The 26,673-nt window shown below is 39.2% G+C and overlaps 2 protein-coding genes across 3 annotated transcripts; both read left to right on the plus strand.

Moving 5' to 3' along the window:
• Window positions 1-9,923: 9,923 nt before the first annotated feature.
• Window positions 9,924-11,006, plus strand: LOC140805060 (F-box protein At5g49610-like). The gene has a single exon (XM_073161248.1). It carries the CDS (start codon window positions 9,924-9,926, stop codon window positions 11,004-11,006), a length of 1,083 nt encoding a protein of 360 aa, XP_073017349.1.
• A 1,533-nt stretch (window positions 11,007-12,539) lies between these two features.
• Window positions 12,540-18,449, plus strand: LOC140828565 (neutral ceramidase 1-like). 2 transcript variants are annotated; one of them, XM_073191512.1, is made up of 11 exons: window positions 12,540-12,674; window positions 12,824-12,961; window positions 13,123-13,489; window positions 13,686-13,894; window positions 14,129-14,473; window positions 15,161-15,425; window positions 15,554-15,824; window positions 15,893-16,018; window positions 16,753-16,816; window positions 17,093-17,262; window positions 17,810-18,449. In XM_073191512.1, the coding sequence occupies exons 3-11, from the start codon at window positions 13,176-13,178 to the stop codon at window positions 18,356-18,358; spliced, it is 2,313 nt and encodes a 770-aa protein (XP_073047613.1). In that variant the 5' UTR covers window positions 12,540-12,674; window positions 12,824-12,961; window positions 13,123-13,175; the 3' UTR covers window positions 18,359-18,449. The 2 variants fall into 2 exon arrangements, with proteins under 2 accessions (XP_073047613.1, XP_073047605.1); XM_073191504.1 differs by having other exon boundaries at window positions 12,555-12,724.
• The last annotated feature ends 8,224 nt before the right edge of the window (window positions 18,450-26,673 follow it).

The raw sequence follows: 26,673 nt of genomic DNA on the forward strand, positions 1-26,673 counted from the left end.
CCCTTCATAGGTGCCACTTTCACGAAGACATGATCGCCCACTGCAAACTCTAAGTCTCTCCTCCTGCTGATCGGCATAACTCTTCTGCCGGCTCTGAGCAGTCCTCATCCTATCACGGATCTTGGCTACTACCTCTGCTGCCTGCTGAACAATATCTGGACCCAACTCTGCTCTCTCTCCTACCTCATCCCAATGAACAGGAGATCGACACTTGCGTCCATACAGCGCTTCATACGGAGCCATACCTATAGACGACTGGAAACTGTTGTTGTAGGTGAACTCAACCAGTGGCAGGTTAGACTCCCAACTCCCTGAGAAATCAATGACGCAAGCGCGAAGAAGATCCTCCAAAATCTGAATAACTCGCTCCGACTGCCCATCTGTCTGCGGATGAAAGGCTGTGCTAAACAGCAACTTCGTACCCAAAGTCGAATGCAAACTCTTCCAGAATGAGGAAGTGAATCTGGGATCTCTGTCGGATACGATCGAAACTGGAATACCATGGAGTCGGACTATCTCCCGGTTATACAACTCTGCATACTGAACCATGGTGAAAGTCGTCTTAATAGGCAAGAAGTGCGCTGATTTGGTAAGACGATCTACAATCACCCAAATGGCATTCGACCCTCTGGCTGACCTCGGCAATCCGGTCACAAAGTCCATGGTAATGTTCTCCCACTTCCACTCGGGAATAGGAAGAGGCTTGAGCAAACCTGCTGGTCTCTGATGCTCGGCCTTCACCAACTGGCAAGTCAGGCACTCGGATACAAAACGCCTGATGTCCTTCTTCATCCCTGGCCACCAATACAATAGCTGCAGATCTTTGTACATCTTTGTACTCCCAGGGTGAATGGAGTACGGGGACGTATGGGCCTCCGATAAGATGTCTGCTCGGATAGAATCACTGCTAGGAACCCATATCCTATCTCGGTATCTCACAATACCGTCGCTGACTGAATACAAGACACTGCCCTTGGCTTCATCCCTCTTCTTCCACTGTGCCAACTGCTCATCTGCGGCCTGACCACTGCGAATATGGTCCAAAAGGGAAGACTGAATGGTCAAGGTAGATAGACGAGGAACTCTACCTCGCGGATAAGTCTCCAGATCAAACCTCTGCATCTCAATCTGAAGAGGTTTCTGCATCGTCAAATGAGCCATCACTGCGACTTTCCTGCTCAAAGCATCCGCAACTACATTAGCTTTACCCGGGTGGTAGCTAATGTCACAATCATAGTCCTTCACAAGCTCCAACCAACGCCTCTGACGCATGTTCAGTTCCTTCTGTGTAAAGAAATACTTGAGGCTCTTGTGGTCGGTAAAGATCTGACATTTCTCTCCATACAGATAGTGCCTCCAAATCTTCAAAGCAAAAACTACGGCTGCTAACTCCAGATCATGGGTAGGGTAGTTCTTCTCATGGATTTTCAGCTGTCGAGAAGCATACGCTATCACTCTCCCATGCTGCATCAATACTGCGCCAAGACCGAGCTTCGAAGCATCGGTATACAGAACGAACTCGCCAGGTCCTGACGGTGTGGCCAAAACTGGTGCAGAAATAAGAGCTTGCTTCAAAGTATCGAAGCTCTTCTGGCACTCATCGCTCCACACAAACTTCATATTCTTCTTTGTCAGTGCTGTGAGTGGAACGGCAATGGAGGAGAATCCCTGAATGAACTTCCTGTAATATCCTGCTAGCCCAAGAAAACTCCGGATCTCGGATGCATTCTGAGGCACAACCCAATCTCTGACTGCTGCAACTTTTGCGGGGTCTACCTCGATACCACTGCTGGAAACAATGTGGCCCAAGAACGCCACCTTCTCTAACCAGAATTCGCACTTACTGAACTTTGCGAATAGTTTGTGCTTCTGCAAGGTCTGCAACACTGTGGTCAGATGCCTGCTGTGCTCCTCCCGACTCTTGGAGTAGACGAGAATGTCATCTATGAACACTATCACAAACTGGTCGAGGTATGGCTGAAATACGCGATTCATGAGATCCATGAAGATCGCTGGCGCATTCGTCAGACCGAACGGCATCACAAGGAACTCGTAGTGGCCATAACGAGTCCTGAAAGCTGTCTTCGAGACATCAGCATCTCTCACTCTCAACTGATGATAACCAGAACGCAGATCAATCTTGGAGAAAATAGAAGCTCCCTGCAACTGGTCAAACAGATCCTCAATCCTCGGCAGAGGGTATTTGTTCTTAACTGTAACCCTGTTCAACTCCCGGTAGTCAATGCAAAGCCTCATCGAGCCATCCTTCTTCTTCACAAATAAGACCGGCGCGCCCCATGGAGAAAAGCTCGGGCGAATGAACTCCTTGTCCAGAAGTTCCTGAATCTGCTTCTTAAGCTCTGCCATCTCTGTCGGTGCTAATCGGTACGGCGCTTTGGAGATCGGAGCCGTACCTGGCATCAGCTCAATGGAAAACTCCACCTCTCTCTCAGGTGGCATACCAGAGACGTCCTCGGGAAAAACGTCTAAGAAATCTCTGACGATCGGAATATCTGAGGCGGACTGGCTGGGTCCCTCGGGGACAGATAAAAAGGTCGCTAGAAATGCTCGACACCCTCTATGCATGAGTTTCCTAGCCTGAACATATGGAATAATGCGCGGTAACGAAAAGTACCTGTCCGGCTCAAATAAGAACTGCTCCATTCCAGGCGGTCGGACAAGAACAGATCTCCGCTGGAAGTCTATCAACACTCTGTTTTTCAGTAGCCAATCCATCCCTAGGATGATGTCGAATTCCGGCATCGGTAGCACAATCAGATCCGCATATACAAGCTTACCGTGCAGCTCAAGGTCTATATCTCGGATAACATTGGTGGCTGCCATCTCCTCGCCTGACGGCAACACTACTGAAAAGGCTATGTCTAGCCCAATGGTCTTGATCTTCAGAAAGTTTGCAAAGACCTCCGATATAAATGAGTGAGTGGCCCCTGAATCTATTAAGGCCTTGGTAGCTTTGCCGGCTATGAAAATTCTCCCTGAAAGTTCGGAACACTAAGCAGAACCCAAAGATCATAGGAGCTAAGCTTATAGGCATGCAAAGGTCAAAGTTCTTCTAACTAAGTCCCGAACATAATACTAAGTAGAGCATGCAATCCTATTGCGGTTCTAAGTTCAAATTCTAAATCCCGATTCCCAAAACACTGAAATTCAATAATAATTCTAAACTTAAAGGTACCTGTCAATAACATGGTCTCAGGGTTGGTTTCCGCGGCATGGAGAGCGAAAACTCGGCCCTGAGTAGGCAGATTCCTCTGAGGGCAATGTGGCAACATGTGGTCTGGACTGCCACACTTAAAACACTTTCCTGAGCCAGCCATGCATGCTCCAGGATGGCGGCGAGAGCACCTCGGACAGACTGGGTACTCCTGAGTCCTCGGGGCTGGGCGTCCCCGCTGCTGCTGCTGCTGGTGGGGCCCTCTGTTCCTAGGCGGTCCATTGAATGGCCTCTTATGCTGCTGCTGATGCTGATGAGGAGGAGGGCGGTGGGGTACCTGGATTGGGCGCTTGCCCTGGCGGTCTCTCTCGATGTCCCGCTGATCCTGCTCAGCGGCTAAAGCTTTGGAGACTGCGATCTCATAAGTGGCAGGGTCAGATACCCTAACATCCCGGCGCAAGATCGGCCGAAGTCCCACCAGAAAGTGCATCAACTTCGCTCTGGCATCATTCGCGATCAGGGGCACAAAGTGACAGCCCCTCTCGAACTTACGGATAAACTCCGTAACCGACATATCCCCCTGCCTCAGACTCATGAACTCTGTGGTCAGTCTGGTGCGAACCTCCTCGGTAAAATACTTGGAGTAGAAAACCTCCGTAAATCGGGTCCAAGAAAGTGTAGCCAAAGTCAGGGCTACTGACGCTCCTTCCCACCATAAGCGGGCGTCTCCAGTAAATAAATAGGTCGCACAACGAACTCGGTCGGCGTCTCCCAGCTCCATGAAATCAAATATAACCTCGAGGGACTTGATCCATCCCTCGGCAACCATGGGGTCAGATGTCCCGGAGAATTCCTTTGGGCGCATCTTCATAAATCGCTCATAGACGGCCTCGGGCCCTGTCGGCCTAGTCACCACAGCATTGTTCCCCGCAAACTGTGCGAAGAACTGAGTCATCCCAGCTAACATCTGGGCATTCATGTCCGGTGGGGGTGGAGGTGGAGGAGGAGGAGGAGGAGGAGGTGGTGGAGGAGGAGGTGGAGGTGCCTGCCTCTCCTGACTCTGATCAAACTCGTTCTCAAGGCGGTACGCACGGCCCCCTCTCGGGCGTCCTACTTGGCGTCTAGGAGGCATACTGTTCCAAACATAACCCATACGTAACTAACATGCATAATTCCATAATTTATTATAACTGAATACTGAAATACTGAATGTCTGGAAGCATGCTGACAAAATAAATTCATGCTTTAAATAATTGCTGAACAAAATGCTGAACTGAAAACTTACAGACCGAAGACGTGGCTTCGTGAGCTTCTCGCAGTCAGTAGTAGTGAAACCCTATACAGAACCACCGCTCTGATACCAAATGAAAAGGCCCTAAAACTTCTCGGTTTAAAATTTGCGGAAAATTAAAAATTTTCTTTTTGAATGAACTTAAATGGCCTTACTCATAAAATCCACTGATGAATCGAGTCCAATGTTTAAAAATAAAAGCAGCGGAAGAAAATAATTGTTTTCCAACAACAACAATAAAAAAAAATGTTTGATGACTGATAAAAATTTAGTTTGCGGAATAAAATAAACTCTGCTGCACTGAGGTCCTCGGGTGCCACTACTGCCGACCCAAGCTAGCTCACTGGTCCCCGCCCTCGGCCCTGGCCTCATCAGTACCTACAACAATCAAGTCTAGTGAGTCTAAAGACTCAGCATGCATATATCGCAGGTAACGAGTAAAATCTGAAGTAAAATATGCATGGGATAAAATATCATGCCATGAGACATGCTGAAAATAATCTGTACTGAGCAATTATAATACGTGCATGATGAACTGATAATCACAGTAAAAATAATTGCTCCTTGGAGCCTGCACTGAAATAACTGATAAAACTTTTCTGTTGAGATTATGTTTTACGCCTGTGGCCACTGCACTAAGCTGAACTGATCGGTAACTGACTACCGGGGAGCCTGAAACTGAGCTGGCGGTCACTGAAGACCCGATGGTACCAACCTGAACTGAGCGGTCACTGAAGACCCGATGGTACCAACCTGAACTGAGCGGTCACTGGCGACCGTATAAATAATGCTCCCACATAGTGAATGAACCACAAGCCATATCGCATAAATCTCAAAAATAATCATTTTCTGTTTTCATGCACGTAAAATAATTAACTGACGATAATGAAAATATCCTGAAATTTTACCAACTGGAATGGATCGTCCCCAGGCTCGCTGCGACCTAAATATGCCATAAAATATGCAATGGTTTTTCTTTGGCAAATTGATGAAATTAAATTTCTAAAATGCGACAAATACTTCTAACGACCTCGTATTTAATCATGAGTTTAAACCAACCCGAACCAACACTGAACCAACGTGACGTCATGATTAAAATACGCTTAAAATTATGAATTTATGCTCCTAAAATTATGAGGGTCGAAATCTAGGTGAAATGGAGGCCAAAACATGAAACACTCTATCGAGAGTCAATTTGGCACATCGCACCGTAAATTCTCGAACGACCTCAAAAATGATCCGAATCACGAACGGTCGAAAACATGACCTTCCTAACTCAATGGGGCACTGTCCAGTCCAAGGCCATAGGCTAAAAGCCAACCAAGAACTCAGACGAGCCCTCGCACCGGCACAGCAACCTGCTGTCAAAAAAATCCAGCAGCTGTGTAGTGCGTAGTGTCTTGCTTTGATCGATGTCTTGCGTCGTTCTAGTGGCCACCAATTTACCGTGGCACGACCTAGACATCTTGGGGTGTGGTATGGACCGTGGCTAAGGGCACAAGGCCGAACCAGATCCACACCAAGCCACAAAAACGAAATGCAAACCTGCTGTCAAAAATGAAGGGGCCGAGAGGACACTTGTGTTGCTTCTGTCCAAACGACTTGGGACATGGCTCAAGCCACTTATGGCCGACTTGACCACGTCCTATGCTTGCTAGGGAAGGGTCCTAGCCATGGCTACTGGCCCTAGGCCAGCCATGACTCGAAATCTAACCCAAACAAGCCAAGACACACCAGCTGTCAAAAACCGAAGGGGCGAGAAGGGGAGGGGCTGTTTTGTTGTTTTGATTTAAAAACCGAGGAGCCATGGACCGAGCCACCAAAAGGGCGACTTAGTCACGTCTTAGACATGCTAGGGAAGTGATCTAACCATGGCTATAAGCCCCTGGGGCAGCCAAGATCAGATCTCTTCCCATGACAACAAAACTGAAATTTGAAGCACAAAAATGACAGCAAAGGGGAGTTGCTGTCATCTCGATTTCTCTCATGCATGGGGGCTGATTTTAATGGACCAAAGTGGTCCTAATCCATCCTAGTACATGCCTAGATGTCGCCTTGGGAGCCTGGAGTCGAGCCATCCACCTGAAACATCACAACAAGTGAAACCGTAAAGCTGCTCAAGAACTCAAAAAAAATCTGCATGTGTTTCCTTAAAAATTCTGTGCTGTATTTCGTTTTTGGCATGGAAGGGTGGTCATGAATCATGAAAATAATGTTAATATGACTTGATTGAGGTTTAGAAAAACATATGTACATGCCTGGATTTTTCGTTTGAAAGAAAACGAAAAGAACGAGACGTTACGGCGCGGAGGAGGTGGAGCGCTTGCTACCTTGTTTCTTCCTCGGTTTTTCTCACTTGATTACAACTATGAGGCTCACGATTTTACACTGCTTTTACCTCTGAAATGCTCTCTATTTTCGGTGCAAGGGAGAGGGGGAATATGGTTAGGAGAGTGAGGGAGGTGGTGCAAAATATAGGGAAGAAAATCAAGACTAAGTCTCCAACTTTTGAAATTTTGAATTTTGGTTGATATCACAAAATTTGTTGGTGTTTGTTGGGGTGAGGTGGCCGATTATTTCCTTCCTAATCTAGACTAGGATAAAGCTTATTAGTTAATCAATTAAGGTTGCTCAATAATTAAAAGGTTAACATGCTAAACTACCAAGAATGGGTCAAAGATGATGAGTTGGCAAATAATTGTTGCATCTCCAAGGGGTGGCCGATTACTTGGTAAATAAGTGGAGGGAAATATTGTTTATTTGATAAATTTCTAAACCTCTAAAGCCTCACTTATTATTTAAATAATTTAGTGAACTAATCCTTTAATTTAGGAACTTAAATAACTTTATTTTCTACTCACCTCATGTAACTTAAATAATTCCTTAAACTTCTTTTTAACTTAGATTAAATTATTGGCTAGCTAAAATAAAGTCTGGAAATATTTCTCAACTCTTAAATTTATTTCTAAACTCCAACTCCGGTCCGACCTCGCTGAAATAGCTGAAATGCTAAAATTCAAACTACTAAACTGAAATAATAAAATAATTAACTTCAAAGAAATGCATTAAAATAAACATGCACTGAAGTCAATTAAATTTTTAAAATAATAGAATTATGCATGGCTTGTACGCAGTCTAAATTCCGGGTTCTACAGCAATGGCTCCTATATGTGTCACAACTATACCCAACTTTGTCACCTGATGACTCTCCTGGAGCCGGTAAACGAGTCAAAGCACAACCCTAGCATATAGAACCTCAGTGTTGTCTCGGGTCGTAAGTACTAATGGTGTACAATCATAACCACAGACTTATCCTCTCGATGAATGATAACCACTTGGGAAGTCCGAGGGAGGGTTGTTCGATTTAATTATCATCTGACTACCCATCTGCATGTTTGGACATCTCTATGCCCTTACCAAGAAACTCAGTACACAACATCACAGATGCTAGTCTCGAGCTCAAGCGACATTTATCCCTATTTTAGGCGACTGAATCGACTAGGAACGAATTTAGAATATACAGTGTTTACAAATGAGTTTCAACATCGAATTACGATTCATTTGTATTAAATCATAATCAAGGACTTTATCTATGTTGTTTGCATGGTATACAGATAAAGTATAACAAGACCATGAAAGTTAAATTATATTAAAATAAAGATTGTTTATTTCACTTGAGTCAATAAATTCCCTAGCTAACCGTTGGCTTGCAGGTCATCTACTCTAATATTTAGTTCATAAAAAAGTACAAAAGTTTTTATAGGCATCTCATTTATTATTTTTTTATATACTAGTTTATTTTTTTGGTGTTTGATAATTTTTTATTTCTAAAATATATATATTATATTATCAAGATACCATAGTTATAGATTCTAAAATATATATATTATATTATCAAGATACCATAGTTATAGATTACATTTAATTTACCAAGATAGTTTTAATTTTGAATTAAAATAGAGATAAGTTGAGAGAGATAAAAAAAAAAAATAATAATAAACACATATTATGTAAGTTTAAAACTATAAACAAACATTTCTTTTTATATTGACACACCGAAATTTGTTAATATATGATGTATTCAAGTATTATATAATAGTAAAGATTACATGTATTTTTATAAGATTATAACAACAACAATAAGAACAACAACAACATCAAGAAGAAATAGCTTTCTTATACAAGTGTTGTGTGTATGTCCAGTCGATTTATTTTATAAGTACTTTTGTTGAACAAATTGAAAATAAAACATGGTAAGATTATATTTGTATAAGAAGATAAATTTATATTATTTTATTAGAATATGATAGTTATAGATTAGATTTAAGATAGTTTGAACTTCGAGATAAAAAAAAGTTAAAAAGAGAAATGTAAAAATAATTAATAACCACATATTATGTATTTTTTTTAATAAGAAGATAAATTTATATTATTTTATTAGAATATGATAGTTATAGATTAGATTTAAGATAGTTTGAATTTTAAGATAAAATAGAAAAAATTTAAAAAAGAGATGAAAAAAGTACTGATAACTACGTATTATGTAAGGGTAAATCTATAAATAACCGTTCATATGCTTCGTTTTTCTTTCTTTACCGTGTATTGAAATAGAATCCAAAGACATTATATTGATATTTTTCAGTGAATAATTCATCAGGTTTTGTGGAAAGCTCCGAGGACTGAGAGGGGAAAGCAATTCACGAGAGGTTGAATGATATGTTGATTGGATTGAAGTTATTGGTAAGTTAGTAGAGATGGTGGTCCTTATTTACAATAATTAGTAATATATTTTTCATGGGTGATCCGAATAAGATATCCGTCTCACATGAATTTTTGTGTTGTTAAATGTATGTATTGGCGTAACAGCATTACCCTGAAGCGAGCACTCAACATCCATATCAGTCAAGTCGGCAGAGCAACATGAACCAGAAGGTCAGTGCCTAAAGCCGATAATCAGTTATAACTTTGCCACAAGTCATGGGAATCCTTAAAACTTTTCCTCGAACAATTGTGTACGTGGGATGCACGAAAAATTTAAAATTTTCAAAACATTGAGTTTCAACAATGAAAATTCTTATCGCAATTCCCCAAACAATTTCCATCCAAAAAATTATTTTTCCCAAAGCGCAACTTGTCAAACGGGCAAATTCATGCGAAGAGCGTCAAACAATGCATGCAACCCCCACATCCAGCGTCGAACAATTGTGTAAATCTTTTTGTGTAATTTTTTTTACTCTAAATTAAGGAATTGTTTCCAGGACAAAATTTCTCAATTGACAACTTGCTTTGCTTTGCTTTCGGAAATTAGTGAAGGAAAACAAAACCGTTTTACTTTAGGAAAAGAAGTCTAAATTTTTGTTCTTTTTCATCGATATTTACTTGTATAATTAACGTGACAATTCTTTGGTTCGATTTGAAGATAATTTTCAGTTATGATTCTTCTGCATAAATACGCAGATGTCCATCAACCCTTACATTTTCCACTGTTGCAAGAGGTGTGCGAGGAAGAGAAATACCAGATATCTTCCTCGAGATATAGTTTTCCAATTTCTTTTACATCTTCCAGCTCAATTTTTACATGATGTCGTGAGGCATGTTTGCAGAGAATGGAGCCTTGTCATCTCTTCCCCAAATTTCATCCAGCACCATCTTCGAAATTCATCTGGTGGAGTTATAATCCAGGAGAAGCTTTCGCGGCGCAATGGGATTTATGTGGAGATGCGACGAGGTTGTCTCGAGATATGTAAGTTCGACTGCGGGGTCTACGGTCTGGTAAGGTCTAGCTGCAATGGTTTGGTGGTGATCTCTGACGAGAGCGAACATCCTAATCTTTATGTTACTAATCCCTTGACAAAGCAGTGGACCATTCTTCCTCCTTTCTCCAATCTAACGGGACACTATTGGAATTGTGGTTTAGCATTTGTCGAGTCTTCCATGGAGTATAAAATGGTACGTATGTGTCGTGATGAATCTATTGTTCAGAAGACACGAATTGCAGTGCTCACCATTGGAGTTGATGAAGTTTGGAGGCATATTGACATAAACTTCTGTCACTCTCAGCTTAGTTTCATTTGGTTTCTGTTTGTTACTGGAGGATATGTACACTGGACGAGCATCGAATATGTTTTGACATTGAATGTCGAGACTGAAATCGTTCGCCGGTTTCCTGCGCCTCAATTACCAAAAATGTTCGGGAGTTTTCTACCAATGGGCGGCAATCTATCATATATTGATGAATCCAGTAAGTTTTCGAGGGATGTTTGGGAGATGAATTCCGTAACTGGAGAGTGGACCATGTTGTTTAGCTTTGACTCAGAACCTCTAGATGACAGATTTAAGGGCATGTTTTCTTATTATATGAAATCAATAACTCCCCGTTTTTGGTTAGTAGCGAGGGAACTTTTGGTCTTCAGTCTTGGATTTGGTCAGATACTTTGGATAGTTTATAATGTGAAGACTTCAGAAATTCAGTCATTTGAGTTGGAGGGGGGACGTTACCATTCTGAAGCTCATGTAAACAGCCTCGTTTGGTTGGAATGATGATTTAAAGCTACGCAAGAGATGGAAATACCAATTCCAAGACTGTCTTTGTATCTGATATGCGATCCTAAAAGGGCTATGAGTGTCGTGATTAATTTGATTTATTAGTTGATGGAAGCATATGTTTAACACCCAAATGTTGTTTGGATGATGTTTTTATGGGATTCTTTGAATATCTTTTTGAACCACGAATTGAGATTTCTCTTGTTGCAAGATTAATCTCTTTTCCATTATCAATGTTTTTGACGATCTCATTTTCGATTGGGATTTGAAGTTGGTGAGGTTGCTTAATTTGATAGTTAACGGCTTTGATTTATCCTCTAAAACATGCCAAAAACTTGTGTGAGACGATCTCACATGTCGTATTTTGTGAGACTGATATCTTATTTGGTTTATCCGTGAATTTTTTTTAGTTTTTATGTTAATAATATTACTTTTTATTGTGAATATCAGTAAGATTGACCGTCTCACATATAAATATTCGTGAAACCGTCTGATAAGAGACCTACTCTCAAAACATATGAACCAAATATTAGGATTAAAGCATGCATGGTAGAAAAATATGGCAGCGATTTGCTTGTACGTGTGTAATAAAAGCTATTTAATAACTTACGAAAAATCAATTCTACTTTTTTTTATTAAATATTAGCAATCTGAGGTACTTGTTATGTGTACGTAACAAAAACTATGAAACTAAAAAAATTGAAGAAGATAAAGAATAAATAAATATATGTAATGTAAAAAAGTTGCAAGCTGTATGTATAATTTTTAAATTGAAGGTGCTAATAATGGAGATAGTGTAATCTTATTTTCCCGTATCTTTACGTTTTAATAATAAAAATGAATGAATATTGTTATAGGTTAGATATGTAATTTGACGTTGGTTTATTATTGACGGACTAAATTAGTTAGTATAAGTGCTTCGAGTTTGATGGAATATTTCACCTTACCTTGTGGGACACTGTCTCCATGAGAAGATCAAATACCTAATTTTAACCACACATATGCGGGGTTCACAAATTCATATACGGGGTCCACCAATTGTTTTAAAATTAACGGCCCAGATCTTGTAGGGACAAGTAGCATCGACACTACCGAGTTTGATATACTAGAAAATTTCACGTACGTTGCATGTGAAAATAATTTTATTTGGTTGAGATCGAAGTTATCATATTTCGTCTTCAACTGTTTAGCTTTTTAAAAATTAAGTATTCACTTTTTTGCGGAAATTTCAAACTTCGGTCACTGTGATTCGATTTCTAATTAACTATTGAAGTGAATACATAATTATACTCTTAAAATCCCCTCTTCATTTTTATATTTAGAAATACCCAAATAACAAAACATAGTATACTTTAATAAAACTTTTAAATCTAGTCTAAAATATATTTCGAGTAATATTTGAAAATGCTTTTAAAAAATATTTATTAAATTTTTAAACACTATTTCAATTCCTTGAATTCATTATTACGATTATTTTTATATTGAATTTATTACTATTGAAGAAAATCATTAATAATAATTAACAGTACAATTAATTTTCCGTAAAACTCGTTTTGGAAATTTCTCATTTATTCTTCCCTGCGAACACCTGCACCAAAAACAGAAGCTTTCAAAATTCACCTATAAAATGGTTTCGTTGCTGGAAGTCTTCTAGTTTCTTGCTCAGTGAGTCACGATTTCAAATATTTTTTTGTTCATTTATTTGATTTTCGAAGGTACGTGTTCATGTACTCTTTAAGATTTTGTGTCTTGTACGTACTGCTGAAGCGGAGCGTGCACGTCGCGAAATGATTGTTTTTGTCCGGTAATTTCAGGTTGCTTCTTGCTTAATCGTGACGGCGAAACCGAAGAAATTTTGTCTGATCTGCTGCCTTGATTATTGGTGGATTAATTTATCCACGGTTGAGCGAGATTTTGACCTCGTTAATTTGAGCATTTTCGATACTGATTAGGTAAGCTGCTCTAAAGATTTGGGTTTTGTGTTTTCTTCTTCTTTCTTGTTGGTTATGTGATATCGTGTTCCAGGTTGTGCTGCTAAAACTAATGTTTTGCCACCTTGGTACCATCTCGCGTGTGTTTATGTTCCTGTTTCAATCATTTCGTCTTTGGTTAGGAAATGCTGAGAAGCGATTGAGCAAGCGAATCGGTGCTGTTTTTTGACTTACAATGGCGAGATTTATTGGAATGATTTTGTGGCCAGTGTTGTTGTTACTCTTGGTAGAGAATGGGAGATCGGTAGAATCAGCTTCTAGCTATTTACTCGGGCTTGGAAGCTATGACATAACTGGACCAGCAGCTGATGTTAACATGATGGGATATGCTAACATGGAACAGACTGCATCTGGTGTTCACTTCAGGTTGCGAGCTCGTGCTTTTATTGTGGCAGAGCCGCAGGGGAACAGGATCGCTTTTGTGAATCTTGATGCTTGTATGGCATCCCAACTTGTGACGATAAAAGTCCTCGAGAGGTTGAAGACGAGGTAGTATTTCTTCTTAACCAACTAGTCTCGTCTGTGTTTGCTATATATAGCGGAACCCAAGTCACGGTGAAGCATAGTTTACGGAGCATATTTTGAAAAGAGTTGTAACCTTGCTGTGTAGTTGTTTATGGCTGTAATAGCAGTTTCGTTAATATTGTGCTATTTGACATGAAAGATGTTCATTTTCGCTATCCAGGTATGGAAGTCTCTATAACGAGAACAACGTAGCCATTAGTGGCATCCACACCCATGCTGGCCCTGCTGGCTATCTTCAATATGTTGTGTATATTGTAACATCCCTTGGTTTTGTACGTCAATCATTTGATGCCCTTGTTGATGGAATTGAGCAAACCATCATCCAAGCTCATGACAATCTTCGACCTGGATCAATATATGTGAATAAAGGTAATAGAGTAGTTCTTATAGTCTGTTAATGTGAATGTTAATGCGTATGCCTAAGTGGAATGAGTGATCTGCATCTCTGCCTCGAGTCTCTACTTTTATTTTTATGATTCGTGATCTTATGGTTCCTTAGAAGGAACAGATCTCAAGTATCACTGAATATGTTAAAGTGGATTGTTTAAAGAAGTTATTGACATCTCTGCATATCATATTCACTAATATTGGATCAAATAACAGGGGAGCTTTTGGATGCTGGCATTAACCGTAGTCCAAGTGCCTATCTCAACAATCCAGCCACTGAACGCGGTAAATATAAGTATAATGTTGATAAAGATATGACCCTCTTGAAATTTGTTGATGATGAATGGGGCCCAGTGGGAAGTTTCAATTGGTTTGCTACCCATGGAACATCTATGAGTCGTACAAATTCATTGATCAGTGGGGACAATAAAGGAGCTGCAGCACGCTTTATGGAAGATTGGTTTGATCAGAATAGTGGCGGTGATTCATCTTCTATCATTCCTGAAGTTGATGAAAACACCCGAAGAGTCTCAAACATTATTTCGTCTGTCAACGACAACCGTAAGTTCTTGGATCATTAACAAAACAAGTTGCGATATTGTATAACAACTTCAAATACAACATGGTGCTTGTTTTGCGTGTAGAATTGTAATAGCAGGGAATCTCTTTCGTTCTTTGCTTCACGTCACCCTTTCAACTTCAGACTTCAAAATATGAACTTAAATTGACTTAGCCACTGCATCGTGAAAAGAGTAGTTTGATATGTTAAGAAAAATGCTGTAAATTTTTGAGAAACGATCAAAGGATCGGTTTATTTTCATTTGAGGGCTTGAACATGTGAGCCTGGCTACAAAGCTTCCGGCCGTTACATGTTCATAGAAATATCACATTCTGTTATTGAATGATACTCAGATTTTGATGTTGAAGAGTGTTGCTGGCTTGCTGCTAGGACGAACTGTGTTTCTTTGTAATGTTCTATATTGATTTGGATTAAGAACTTTGCATTACATTTTGCTATATATTGTGACATTATACTGTTGGAAGAAATTTATTGTAGGCTTCCATTACTCCTACTCAAATCTATTATTCTGTCTACCTCTGATGATCAATTTATTTGTCAAGTAAAGACAGCATAGCACCTTGATCTTTGTAGGCATGAATATGCCTAAGAATGAACCTCGTCACAATACTTAAAACTGAATTTAATTATTCTGCTTTGTTAACTGTTCATTTTGCGGTCCTATGCAGATCATGAGTTACTAGAACTTGCTGCTTCTTTTGAGCGTCTGTCTGGTAAGTCAACCACCAGATTTACGAGCATCGCAAGACGTGTAAGAAGTTCTCTTAGGCAGGCTGATAATCCAAGATTTGTATCTGCATTTTGTCAAACCAATTGCGGCGATGTTAGTCCAAATGTGCTCGGGGCCTTCTGCATTGATACTGGATTGTCTTGTGATTTCAATCATAGCACATGTGATGGAAAGAATGAGTTGTGCTATGGTCGAGGACCTGGGTATGTTTGCTTCCATATTTTAGGATTTTGTGGAATTTTACCGTAATCACAACTTTCTGCGTGACTGGAGAACAGATAATTCCTGTGTACACTAAAATCTGAAAATCTTATATTCAACTGCATGACAGGTATCCGGATGAATTTGAAAGTACTCGCATTGTTGGAGAAAGACAATTTAGAAAAGCAGTGGAACTTTTCAATTCAGATTCAGAACAATTAAAGGGGAAGATTGATTATCGCCATGCTCATGTTGATTTTTCCAACCTTGAGGTGACAATTCCCAAAGAAGAGGGAAATGATGAAGTTGTAAAAACCTGTCCAGCAGCAATGGGGTTTGCATTTGCTGCTGGTACAACTGATGGACCAGGGGCTTTTGATTTTAAGCAAGGGGACAACAAAGTATGGCAATTGAATTTGTTTCTAGAGTTTATGCTTCAGGCTATCATATATTAATGTTCTCTCTTCAGGGGAATGCATTTTGGAGGCTGGTGCGCAACTTACTCAAAACACCAAAAAAGGAACAAGTTGATTGCCATAATCCGAAACCCATTCTGCTTGATACTGGTGAAATGAAGGAGCCTTATGATTGGGCAGTAAGTTGTAATCCTACCACGAATCATTTGTTTTTGTAGTATCGGGCCTTGAAATCTTTTCTACTTTGCTTTTGAAGTAGTTAGGTGAAGATCCAAGCATTAATTTCTTGGTTCCATCAAAATATAACTGATATATTGCTTGCTTTGGTCCCTGCGTGTGGTTCTGTAGATGTGTTACTCATCTACGAGGTAATTAACTTTGCTTTGAGGATGTAAAGTAGAACAAATGCAAGTCAATCTAATTGCCCTGCGTCCCCCTGGGAGACCTTAAAAACTTTGGGGTAAAAACACATTCACACAATTCCAGAGAGCAACAGAACTCAGGAGTTCGAGCTATTGCTGTGGTTGGCAAATAATGCAATAGAACACTTTGTAACCTTAGTAGTTTAACATTGATCACCCTTGATAGAGCATCTTGAGTAGTTCAACGAATTCCAACACTGATTCTGTGAGAGAATTGAAGGGTTCTGACTTTGCATTCATGCTAATGCCGTAATTGCACAGAACAATCTAAAGAAATGGGTTTCGACCAATGTGGTTGAATTTTTTAGATGCATTTTGAATAATATATTTATTTGAGATGAATTAGATTCTCAGGTTTTGTGGCCTCTGGTATTTTTTCTCTCATTGTTTTTAAAATTTTGAGTATGTTAATATTCCTTGCTCTCCCTTATCTGCCACCCTCCTGAGAATCATAAATTTATCATCTTTATTGCTTTTCTCCTCTTTTGCAGCCTTCAATACTTCCAATCCAAATTCTGAGGATAGGGCAACTGGTCATTCTCAGTGTACCTGGAGGTACAAAAGTTAATTGGAAGTGTTTGTGTACATGAACTTATCTGGCAATATGAGTTAATAATTTTTGTTAAAATTAAGGGTGTGTTTAAAATAATTACTGAAGGAGCCGAATATGCCAGACTTGGTACAAGATGAGGTCATGTTTTGACAAGTTTTGTTAACTTACTTGTTTCTTGATCACTCTTAAATCATTACTCCTTTATGTTTTTCTCTGTGGGATTTAATTTGACATGATTAGCAGTTAAATACTTTTTTGTTGTACCATGTCCCGTGCAGAATTCTCCACAATGGCTGGAAGACGGCTCCGTGATGCTGTGAAAACAGTGATCACAAGTGGAAATAGCACTGAATTTGGTAGTCATGTCCATGTTGTCATAGCTGGGTTGACAAATGCGTATTCACAGTATGTAACAACGTATGAGGAGTATCAGATACAAAGATACGAGGTAAATCATCATTCATAATTCTGATTAATTAAGATCATTAAAAGTTTGACCCTCCAATTATCTCTTGATCACATCAGAAACATTTCAGAAACCAGGCATAGATCCTTTTGATTGGTCTAAGCAAATAACAAAAGCTAGCAAAAAGCTTAGGTGTCACATATATTCTTCCATAGAACAAATTTGACTGTCCCACAGCAAGCCTAATCCGTTGACTGTCCCATAGCAAGCCTAATCCGGATGCAACATATTACACACTTATTATTGGTTTAGGATAATATATTAATACAGGTTGTCAATTATCATCCCGTTAACAAAGATTTTTGAGGTTTTTGTTGGTGCACCTAATCTCGACACGGACTTATAACACACTTACTGGTTTAGTATAATATAGGTTATCCTCCAATTAATAAAGATCTTAGAGGTTTTTGTCTGAATGCGTACCTGAAATGCAATCCAATATGATGACCAAACGTAGTGGAGAATAGTTGAGATGGATTATTTAACAATATATGAGACATTTTATATTGTTTTTTATGATGTGCATCAGGGTGCATCAACATTATACGGCCCACATACTCTCACCGGCTATATTCAAGAGTTTGAGAAGCTTGCAGCTGCCCTTATAAGTGGAAAATCAGTCGAACCTGGGCCACAACCGCCCGATCTTCTAGAAAAACAAATTAGTTTACTCGCACCGGTTGTGATGGATGCAACTCCTATCGGTGTCAAATTCGGAGACGTGAGCTTAGATGTACCAAAGAACGCCAGTTTCAAGAAAGGTGACAACGTGACGGTAGTTTTCTGGTCAGCGTGTCCCAGAAATGACCTAATGACTGAAGGCACATTTGCTCTTGTAGAGATTCTTGAAGGTAGCAATTCTTGGGAACCAGCTTATGATGACGATGATTTTTGCCTAAGATTTATATGGTCTCGGCCTTCTAAACTTAGCACTCGGAGTCATGCAACTTTAGAATGGAGGATACCCAAAACTGCTGCTTCTGGTGTGTATAGAATTCGGCATTTTGGTGCTGCAAAGGGTCTTTTGGGATCAGTCAAGCATTTTACAGGTTGTTCGAGTGCTTTTGTTGTCGTTTGAAATTTATTTTACTGGTATTATGTATGAAAGGTGTTGTAACATAATTAACGGTATACAGTTTAGCAAATTAATGAAAGGGCTGTTAAGAGTATGTTGATGGTTTGACATGTGAAACTGTGGATAGGCCTAATGCACAGTGTCCATCTGTCCCTGGCAGTACATGCAGCATACATATAATAAAAATAGCTTTGATGCAAAAAGCCATTGCCACAAAGTTTTGGAACAATTCACCTTGAATCAAAAGTTAATCTAACAAGCTAACCTACAATTCACAAAACCTGCGGGAGCTCAGTTAAATTTTTACAAATCGAAAGTTGTTTTTGGCCAAATCCAGTTCCACTGTGATGCCGAATTTCGATATTTCTTTGGATGCGTTGGTTGCAAAATAAATGGAAGCATTTCAGGATTTCTTTGGATACAACACACTTTGATGTGGCATACAAAAGCTGTTTCAGAATACAAATTAGAATAGGCTTACAAGACATACCCCTCTTTAGGACGATCCAAACACTCAAGGATAACCTTGCAGTCTTTGATCTCATCTTGTATTTTCTGAATCGGGGCCTCCCCAGTTTCACAAGTCAATTCATCAACTGTCCTATTCAACTCCATCAGTTCATCTATCTTCTTCGCTCACTTTTGTTATTTAATATCGTGTCTCGGTGATCATGAGTTCTAAAACAACTCAAGTATAGGAGCAACCCATTTAATGAAAAGATCGAATATGGAGATCAACTTTCATTATTTAGTTCCACTTGAATGTCATCCTGGAGCTGTTCACGATCCTTCTTTGATGAAGCCAGAGCAAATTTCAACATCTTCATTTCCTTTTCTCCGCTAATTCCCATTTCCAGATTCTAGATTTATATTCATGAGTTGGTCTTCTTGAATGGAACTCAAATCTTCTATATTATTAAGTGTGAGATATTTAAAAAACTAATCTTTTTAGCTAAAAAAACACTGATTTTTTCCTCTAAAATGCATTCCCCTCTATATCTTAAATTTTCAGAAAATATAACAGAAGAAATAACAACCTTGAACAAAAACTTTGATGAGGAAAAAACTGATCCAACATAAATACACTAAATAAAAATTTACTACGTAAAAATTACAATTTATATTGAAATTTGAAGTATATACCATGAATCTGTTAGAGTAGAAGCCCTGAAAGCCAACGGTTGACTAGGGATTTTATTGACTCAGTTGTAATAAACAATCTTTATTTTAATATAATTTATCTTTTAATGATTTCGTTATAATTTATCTGTATACCCATGCAATCAGTATAGATAAAGTCCTTGATTATGCTTTAATACAAATGAATCGTAATTCGATGTTCAAACTCATTTGTAAACACTGCATATTCTAAATTCGTTCCTAGTCGATTCAGCCGCCCAAAACATGGATAAAGACCGCTTGAGCTCGAGACTAACATCTGTGATGTTGTGTACTGCGTTTCTTGGTAAGAGCATGGAGATGTCCAAACATGCAGATGGATAGTCATATGATGATTATACCGAACAACCCTCCATCGGACTTTCCAAGTGGTTATCATTCATCGAGAGGATAAGTCCGTGGTTATGATTGTACACCATTAGTCCTTACGACTCGGGACAACACTGAGGCTCTATATGCTAGGTCTGTGCTTTGACTCGTTTACCGGCTCCAAGAGAGTCATCAGGTGGCGAGGTTGGGTACAATTGCGACACATATAGGAGCCCGTGTATTGTAGTCGGGGATTCACCGCTCACCTACGAGTATGGATATCCTGTGTGATCTGATGAAATAATAGTGCATGTAATTTCTGGCCAGAGTACGAGATGTACGTTAGAGAAGGAGTTCTCGAATAGTACACGCGATGCCACTATTATAGTTATCACATAATTATCGAATTAATATGCAACCCTCGATGAACCAATGGTTGCAGATTCGATCGGGATATATGAGATGAAGGGACAGTATTGTACGTTAATCATAATCGACTGGTTCTTGTAGGCACTATCAGTGATACCTAGGGAATTATAGGGCGATGCTACTAGACGCTCTTACCATGATCCGATGGGTGCAATCAGAAATGAGTTCTGACATTCTTGATCAAGATGTTGATGAAAAGAATGGGGTTAACTAGGGTAAGCCCGAATAAAAGATTATGTCCTGAATTACAAAGAGTTGTGAACCCGCGGCTAGCTGTATCCCTGAACCATTGAGGGTCACACAAGCACTGGATTATTTGTTCCCATTGAGAGGATAAATTCAAGGAGTTTAATTTATATTATGATATAGTAAATTCAAGGAGTTGAATTTATGATAATTAAATTTTGAAAAAATAAATTCAAGGAGTTGAATTTATGATATAGTAAATTCAAGAAGTTGAATTTATAAAATTTGGAGAGAATAAATTCAAGAGTAAATTCAAGGAATTGAATTTATGATAATTAAATTTTGAGAGAATAAATTCAAGTAGTTGAATTTATAAAATTTGAGAATTTAATTTATTAAATTCAAATGTTGGGTTTATTAAATATTAAATTTTGGAGGTGATGAAAAATCAAGTAGTTGAATTTATAATTTAAATAATAAATTCAAATGTTGAATTTATAATGATTTAATTTATTAAACTCAAAAGTTGAGCTTATTGATTAATAAATTAAATATGATGGATAATATGTTTAATGGGCTTGTAAGAGTACAAGTCCAAAATATTAAATAATTAAAGTATTAATGGACCTTGATTAATTGATTAAATTAGTTGGACTAATCCAATTAATTAATCAAAACCCATTAATGTTAATTAAAGTGCCCAATTATTATACTACGATAATTAGGTCAAGGTTTAATTATAAAAGGGATTGAGAAGTCAAAACCCTAGCCTCCAATCACCATTTTTTTAAAAACCACTCCTTCAAACAAATAAAAAAATCTGCCACCTCTCTTGAGAAAAGATTTTGAGCCGTCTCTCAAATAATTTTCTCATACGTTAAATATCTTCCAATATTTCTAGTGCAATTTAGAAGAGGATCAAACAATCCAGTCGTGGACCTAATTAGAAGAAAATAAAGGAGTCTCTTGAAGAAAGTTCGTAGGGATTCATCAAGAGCTAATCCGTTTATACCGGATTAGTTGGAGTCACGTGATTAACTCACAAAGGTATAATTTTCTGACATCCTATGAATGTTTTTGTTAAAATCATACGAGCGCCCAAAGCATAAAATATTTTGATTGTCAAAATAAATAAAATTTTAAAACTTCCGCTGCGTTTGGGCGTGTAGAAAACCAAGATCCAACAGAATCACCAATATAAAAAAAGATCCATTAAGCGATTTGATGTTCTCCATCTGCTCCTCATTATGAGCTATTCTTGACTTTAGAGGTTCAGACGATCCATTAGTCTGTTGAAGTTGCTTTGCCAATTCCTGCTTCGCCGAGTGTAATAAGCTTTGTGATTGCTTCGCTTTCATACTTTCAGAAACCAACGGTAAAATGAAAAACCAAAAAATAATAGAAACGAGTCGCAGAGATCAATGATCATGTGCAGCACGAAGTCATCGAAAAGAGCACGGAGAATGTCAAGGACCTTAATATTGTATTCATCCCTCTCGGTCACTTGCTACAATACACGTTGGTTCCCTGTCTCACCACAATAAAAACGTCCAACAACATTTTTCACCATTGTCGTAGGATGTTTAAAACTGTTGCTAAAGCCCTATTGTTAAAAGCGTGTTTTCACCGTTGTCTTTGAAGGCAAAGACAACGGTTTTGAGCGTGTTTTTTAACAACGATGGCTTTAAAAACAACTTTAATTCAACAAAATAAGGAGGAAAAACCGTGTCTTTTATAAGGTAAAAAGCAAAAAAAAAAGTAAAATTTAATACACAATTTTCCATAAATCACACAAAATTTAAAATTTGAGTCCTAATTCCATGCACACTAGAAACTAGAGCTATGCATTAATCTTGGTAAACTTGGAATCTTCCCTTCAACATAGATTAGCAACTGATACGAGCTAGTACTGATTTCTCAACTATAATTAATTTCTTGGCCCGAGATTTTTCATAAAAGCCGCAACGATATATTTTCTTTACTTTGTTCATCAAAACGTAAATTATTCAACAAAAAACAAAATCATTAACAAAATTCAAGTAATGAATCAAATAAAACACGATACTAATAATATTTTCAAACTCATAAATAAATATAATTTGACTAATAATATCTTTGAACTCCTACAATTCAATTTCTTCAAGGCCCCCAATGAACTAAATAATTAATGACCATCTTCACGTTATAAGTGATCTAGTTAATATAATGAATTTAACAACATAAGGTCACATTCCTATCAAATTACATTACTACTAACATATATGGGAAACTGGACCCAAGCCAAAGATGAAACTGATTCTGCAATCCAATGACTATGACATAACAACTCCTTCTCCTCCTCCGAAAAAGTCCAGGACAACTAAGACCATACTAGTGTTTAAAAAAGTACGATCGAAGGGAATCAGCATTCACTGCAACAACATTGCCTATAAGAGTGCGGTTATCAAAGGGATTACTCAGATAAATGTTGTTTAAGAGACACGATGTCCAGACATAATCATTGCCAGGGAAGAAACATCAGCCCCCCTTCGTGATGTCTCTCCATAGGTGTTCAATACGACTAAGGCAAATTTTGTTGATCATACCAGTGCGGCGTGGATGGAGACTGTTAATCAAAATGTATATGCGCACAAACCGAAAGGTACACGTAAACAGACAAAATGTAGATGCACAAACAGAAATGTGCACTAAAACAAGCGATGTAGTATCGTTAAGAAACAGTAGTACAATGCAAAAATAAAGAAAACCGAGGCCTGTATGAAATACAGTGTCCTTAAAACAGATTCGCCCCCTCCGGTGTGTGCTGCGAGGATGAACGTGGACGTCTGTTTCCCAGGATACAACGGAACAACCAGCAGTACCGTAGCACAAGGCACCACGACGGCGAACTGAAAAAATACCTGATCTATATCACGGGAATAGAGCAACGACACGGGAACAGCAGCCGATGAAGTAGCAGCAGCCGAGACAGTTGGAAGCAAAGGTACGAAAATCAGAAAGCAGGGGAGTGTGTTGGTTGTCTGAATGACTTGAGGCTGCCCCTATATATAGGCACTCATATGGACAGTTACGGCTGGCCAGCTGAAAGGCCAAAGGTCAGCAGCTGGAGCACCAAAGGTCCTTTCAGTTTCGAGTCAGCTGAAGCACCAAAGGTTTCAGTTTCGAGTCAGCTGAAACACCAAAAGTCTTGGTCCATATTTTAATTTCCGAAAAATAAAAATAGCCAAAGCCAGGTGAACCTCGGTGGGAAATTTTGCCTTGATGGGTCCGACATTTGACGAGCCCAGGTCGCGCACGTACGCCTGCACACAAGTCAAGCCTTTTTCCACTGCAAATCGGGCCCATGATTTGCACTCCCCTGCGCCTGTGCGCGAGAGAGAGAGCCTTGACCAATCATTGTTACACCTCTACAAAGTGCAACTCAATATAAGCTCACCAATGCTATGTTTATTTTCCTATGTGGGACATTTCCCACTTGCCATTAACTAGGCCTTGCTTGCTTATCTAATTTCCCATTCAAAGATAAGCCCAATAAGCCTCAAACTCCAACAATCCCCCACATGAATGGAAATTGAAAAGATATTCAACGATTTTCCGTGATAAAGTTCAACAGTTGAATCTTGCATAGGATAGGTAGGTATTACCCTTTGAACCTTCCCTTGTGAAAGCATAATAATTCACTGGTTGACAGTAGACATGATGTCTTTGAACTGTACAGCCGTTTGTGTGAGTTAAGATATACTCCACACAAGATTCTTCCTAATACTATTCAGTTCTCATGATTGTGTTCGTTTTGGCCATGAACACACTCCTGGTTCTGCAAGAGGGTCTAGAATTGAGCCCTGCAATTCTTTCGAAGCGGCCCCACTTCTCTCTCACATAGGTGATTCTATATTTGATGTGAATCTGGCCGGGCATGGTGTTCAAATTATTGATAAGCAAGGGAGAAGGGCTCGTGATGCATGGGAGCACGTTGGAAAGCCGAAGGAACATTATTCAAGCATTATTTTGAGGAACCGAGGCTGCACGGACCCGAGCACGGACCAGTACACGGGGTCCGTGCCCATTACACTTGAGGAAGAGAAATCCCGAGCCTACACGGACCCGAGCACGGACCTGTACACGGGGTCCGTGTCTACTACTTTCGAGCCATGAAAATTACAGTGCCTACACGGACCCCCTTCCGGACCTCTACACGGGGTCCGTGTCCTTTACGTTTGGACGAGATTTATTTTCCTATTTTAGTGTTTTAATTATTTTAGCAAGTAGATTTGATATCTTTTATATTTAGGGTTTTGTTACCTATATATAGGCTAGAATACCACAAACAATTAAACGGTTGTTCATTATTGATTGAGTTTTATAAAAACTTCTTTGAGAGTTCTCTCAAACACAAGCTTAAGTTTCGTTATAACTTTTGCGTTGTATCAAATCAAACTTATCAAAAGATTTATCTTTTGTGGCGTTTGTCGATCGATCTTCACGAGGGTTGCCAAGGGCAGGTTCTTTGGAGGTTCTCTTGAGCGCGATTGTTCCTATCGTTAATATTTGTTGCTAAATCGTTCGTGATTTAGAGGTGAATATTACACAATTACTTGTCTCAAAGATCGGGAAAACAACACGGGTCTTAATACTGTAATTGAATAGAGTGTGCGATTTATTACAATCGTGTTTGCTATTTATTCGTATCAAGATTCACGTCATTTGGTATCAGAGCTCAAGGTTTTTGATTCAAGTAAGCGTATCCATTCAATTCTTCGTAGGATTTTCAATACCGATTTTCGTGTAGCGATTTCTACGTTGTTGTTGAATCTACAAGGAAAAAAAAAAAATCGCGATTTACTGTTCATCGCTTGAATCACTATTCATTGCCGGAAGTACTGTTCATCGGAGTTACTGTTCATATCCGAAGTTACTGTTCATCGCCGGAATTACTGTTCATAGCCGGATTCGTGAATACTATTCATCGCCGGAATTCGCGATTACTATTCATCGCGATTACTGTTCAAGCCGGATTTACTATTCACCATATTTACTGTTCACGATCGGATTTACTATTCACGCCGGAGTACTATTCAATCCGGAGTTACTATTCATGCCGGAATCACTGTTCAACTGGAATTACTGTTCACGATACTGTTCACCCGAAAAAAAAAAAATTTGAATCGGGTATTTGTTGGAATTTTAGCGCTTATATTTCGGCGTTAAGTTTGTCCTTTTCGTTTAGTCGCATTCTAGTCAATTTTCAAAGTTGCTTGTTCTTGTGTGGTCTAAGTGAGTCGAATTTCAGACGTCACAGGATTGATCTCATAAGTTTGATACGTGGAAGCCACGAGACTTAAGCGCCCCCTTGAGAATTCTCACTGGAGTGAAAATATTTGAGTGGAGTGAATTTTCATTGGAGTGATTTGTGAGGTTTTGTGGTGAGGGAAAAAGACGAGTGCGAGTGAATTTTCATTGGAGTGACTAGTGAGAATTTGTGGTGAGGAAACTTTATTCTTTATTGTTTTATACTAACCTTTTTCTTGCAGGTATAATGATTGACGGACGTCAATTTAAAACGATGTTAGGAGGGTTGGATAGAAGGTGGGAGAAGGAGTTTAAGCCTCAACAAAAAAAATATCGGAGGTGTGAAGAAGAGGAGATGTATGATGTGCATATTGATGAGAATAGGCGAGGTAGTAGAGTTGGAGGAGATACGTTGTTGAACATGGATCGTTATAGGAGATTTGATGAGGATAAGGGGTATAGAAGCCGAGAAGGGTATAGACTTAGTGGCACGAAGATGACCATTCCATTTTTCAGTGGGGAAGCCGATCCAAAGGCGTACCTTGAGTGGGAAGAGAGAATGGAGTGTGTATTTGAGAGTCGGGAGAATTATACCGAAGCAATGAAGGTAAGACGAGCTTGCAGTGAGTTTACCGACTATGCTAGTACTTGGTGGGATAAGTTAGTAACACGTAGGAGACGATGTGGGGATGACCCTATAGTTACGTGGGATGAGATGAAAATGGTGATGAGGAAGCAGTTTGTTCCAAATCACAATGCTAGGAGGTGCAACTCGAGTGGTAGGCAGGGAATTGACTCGTGGGAGGAGTTCTTGACATCCGCACGAAGGTCGAGTGGAGAGAAGAAGGTCATAACTAGACCGAAGTTGGTTTCGAAGCTTGAATATCAAGGTACATTTAAAAACTCAAATTCTCGTACTTGTGATA

Source organism: Primulina eburnea, chromosome 1 (assembly GCF_022965805.1).
Source record: "Primulina eburnea isolate SZY01 chromosome 1, ASM2296580v1, whole genome shotgun sequence".
Taxonomy (NCBI): Eukaryota; Viridiplantae; Streptophyta; class Magnoliopsida; order Lamiales; family Gesneriaceae; genus Primulina; species Primulina eburnea.

What these genes read in the sequence shown, in the direction of transcription:
- LOC140828565 (XM_073191512.1), top strand. Translation starts at nt 13,176, where the DNA reads ATGGCGAGATTTATTGGAATGATTTTGTGGCCAGTGTTGTTGTTACTC. An exon ending in ATCAATATATGTGAATAAAG is followed by an intron (nt 13,895 to 14,128) that starts GTAATAGAGTAG and finishes ATCAAATAACAG; the next exon opens with GGGAGCTTTTGGATGCTGGC. An exon ending in CATTCTCAGTGTACCTGGAG is followed by an intron (nt 16,817 to 17,092) that starts GTACAAAAGTTA and finishes TGTCCCGTGCAG; the next exon opens with AATTCTCCACAATGGCTGGA.
- LOC140805060 (XM_073161248.1), top strand. Translation starts at nt 9,924, where the DNA reads ATGTCCATCAACCCTTACATTTTCCACTGTTGCAAGAGGTGTGCGAGG.